Source organism: Phalaenopsis equestris, unplaced genomic scaffold (genome assembly GCF_001263595.1).
Source record: "Phalaenopsis equestris unplaced genomic scaffold, ASM126359v1 Scaffold194233, whole genome shotgun sequence".
Lineage (NCBI taxonomy): Eukaryota > Viridiplantae > Streptophyta > Magnoliopsida > Asparagales > Orchidaceae > Phalaenopsis > Phalaenopsis equestris.
This window is the reverse complement of record NW_018214182.1, coordinates 1-1,129: the sequence shown is the minus strand read 5'-3', so window position 1 is coordinate 1,129 and position 1,129 is coordinate 1. Positions and strand designations below refer to the sequence as shown.

The following is a 1,129-nucleotide window of genomic DNA, read 5'->3' as shown; positions in this document are numbered from 1 at the left end:
GTTAGTTCTATACATATGACAAACAACGAGAAAAAAGGAATGCAATAGCTAAGAGAATTTGAAAAATGAACAGAAATAGGCACCAGATTTGTAAATACCAATGTTTCGGATGACATGTATGTAATTGCCCTTATATTATCTTCAAACTCAACATCATGCTCCTATTCATCCAGTAAAAGCTAAAATCGCATATTGAACACCTCTAATTTCATTAAAGACACGTAAATAGGCATAAATTGCAAATCTAAATTCTGTCAAATAAGATGAAATTTTGTTTATTTTTGCAGCTTTTAACTACGTACGGGGGAGGCACAACGTGCTGAAAGTGAGAGGGGAGGCAGAATTCAATTCCTGCAACAAACTGGGACAAGTTCCGCCTCTGACATCGGGAAACAATTCGTTTATTTTCATCACCGGCGGAAGAAAATGGTACATTTGCGCCTTCGAAGACCACTGCCAGAGAGGAATGAAGCTTTCCATCAACGTAGAAGAAGCGGAGGCTCCCGCTCCTTCGCCCACCGACGGGTATGACAACTCGGCCGGCAATATTGCTACGTTTGGCTATTATAAATATTTGGTGGGATTGGCTGCTGTGTTGGGAGTGGGGGTTATGTTATGATGAGTGTGGGGGAATTTGTGTGGATGGCTTTGTTTATGCGTGTTTTTTTTTATATATATTTGGGTATGTGATATTGTGTGATGGAGTGAGCTGTTTATTTAAATTATTAATAAAATTCCTCTTGTTGAATCGAGTTCACCTGTTGAAGTGGTTGCCTAAGTAGCTGAATCGAGCTTGTTTATCGATCTGATCATTCTCATCTTCCTCGAAAGGACAACCTAGCCCACCTATACAAGAGCAGTATTAGACATAGTATTAAATATTATAAATATTACGCCCATCGTCAGGGCCTGCGAACGATGGCATGAATTGCATTAAACCACTGTGCGCACGGTGTAATGCGATTCAGGTCATCAACCACACGCCTGATTATCCGGACATAATATTTTTTCATTAGCTTGGTTGTTATACTAAATAGGAATAACTCGAAGTATATTGAGGAGCATGAAAAAGATGTTGCTTGTTTCAATCTAGATTATTCACCGGGCATATAATCCATTCTAAGTTAAT

At 39.1% G+C, this 1,129-nt stretch overlaps 1 protein-coding gene across 1 annotated transcript; it reads left to right on the top strand.

Moving 5' to 3' along the window:
- Positions 1–287: 287 nt before the first annotated feature.
- LOC110034877 (basic blue protein-like) lies at positions 288–619 on the top strand (the record flags this gene model as incomplete). The annotated part of the gene is made up of 1 exon (XM_020739116.1): positions 288–619. A coding segment is annotated over one exon (332 nt), but the record flags the coding sequence as incomplete, so codon positions are not given.
- Between the last annotated feature and the right edge of the window lie 510 nt (positions 620–1,129).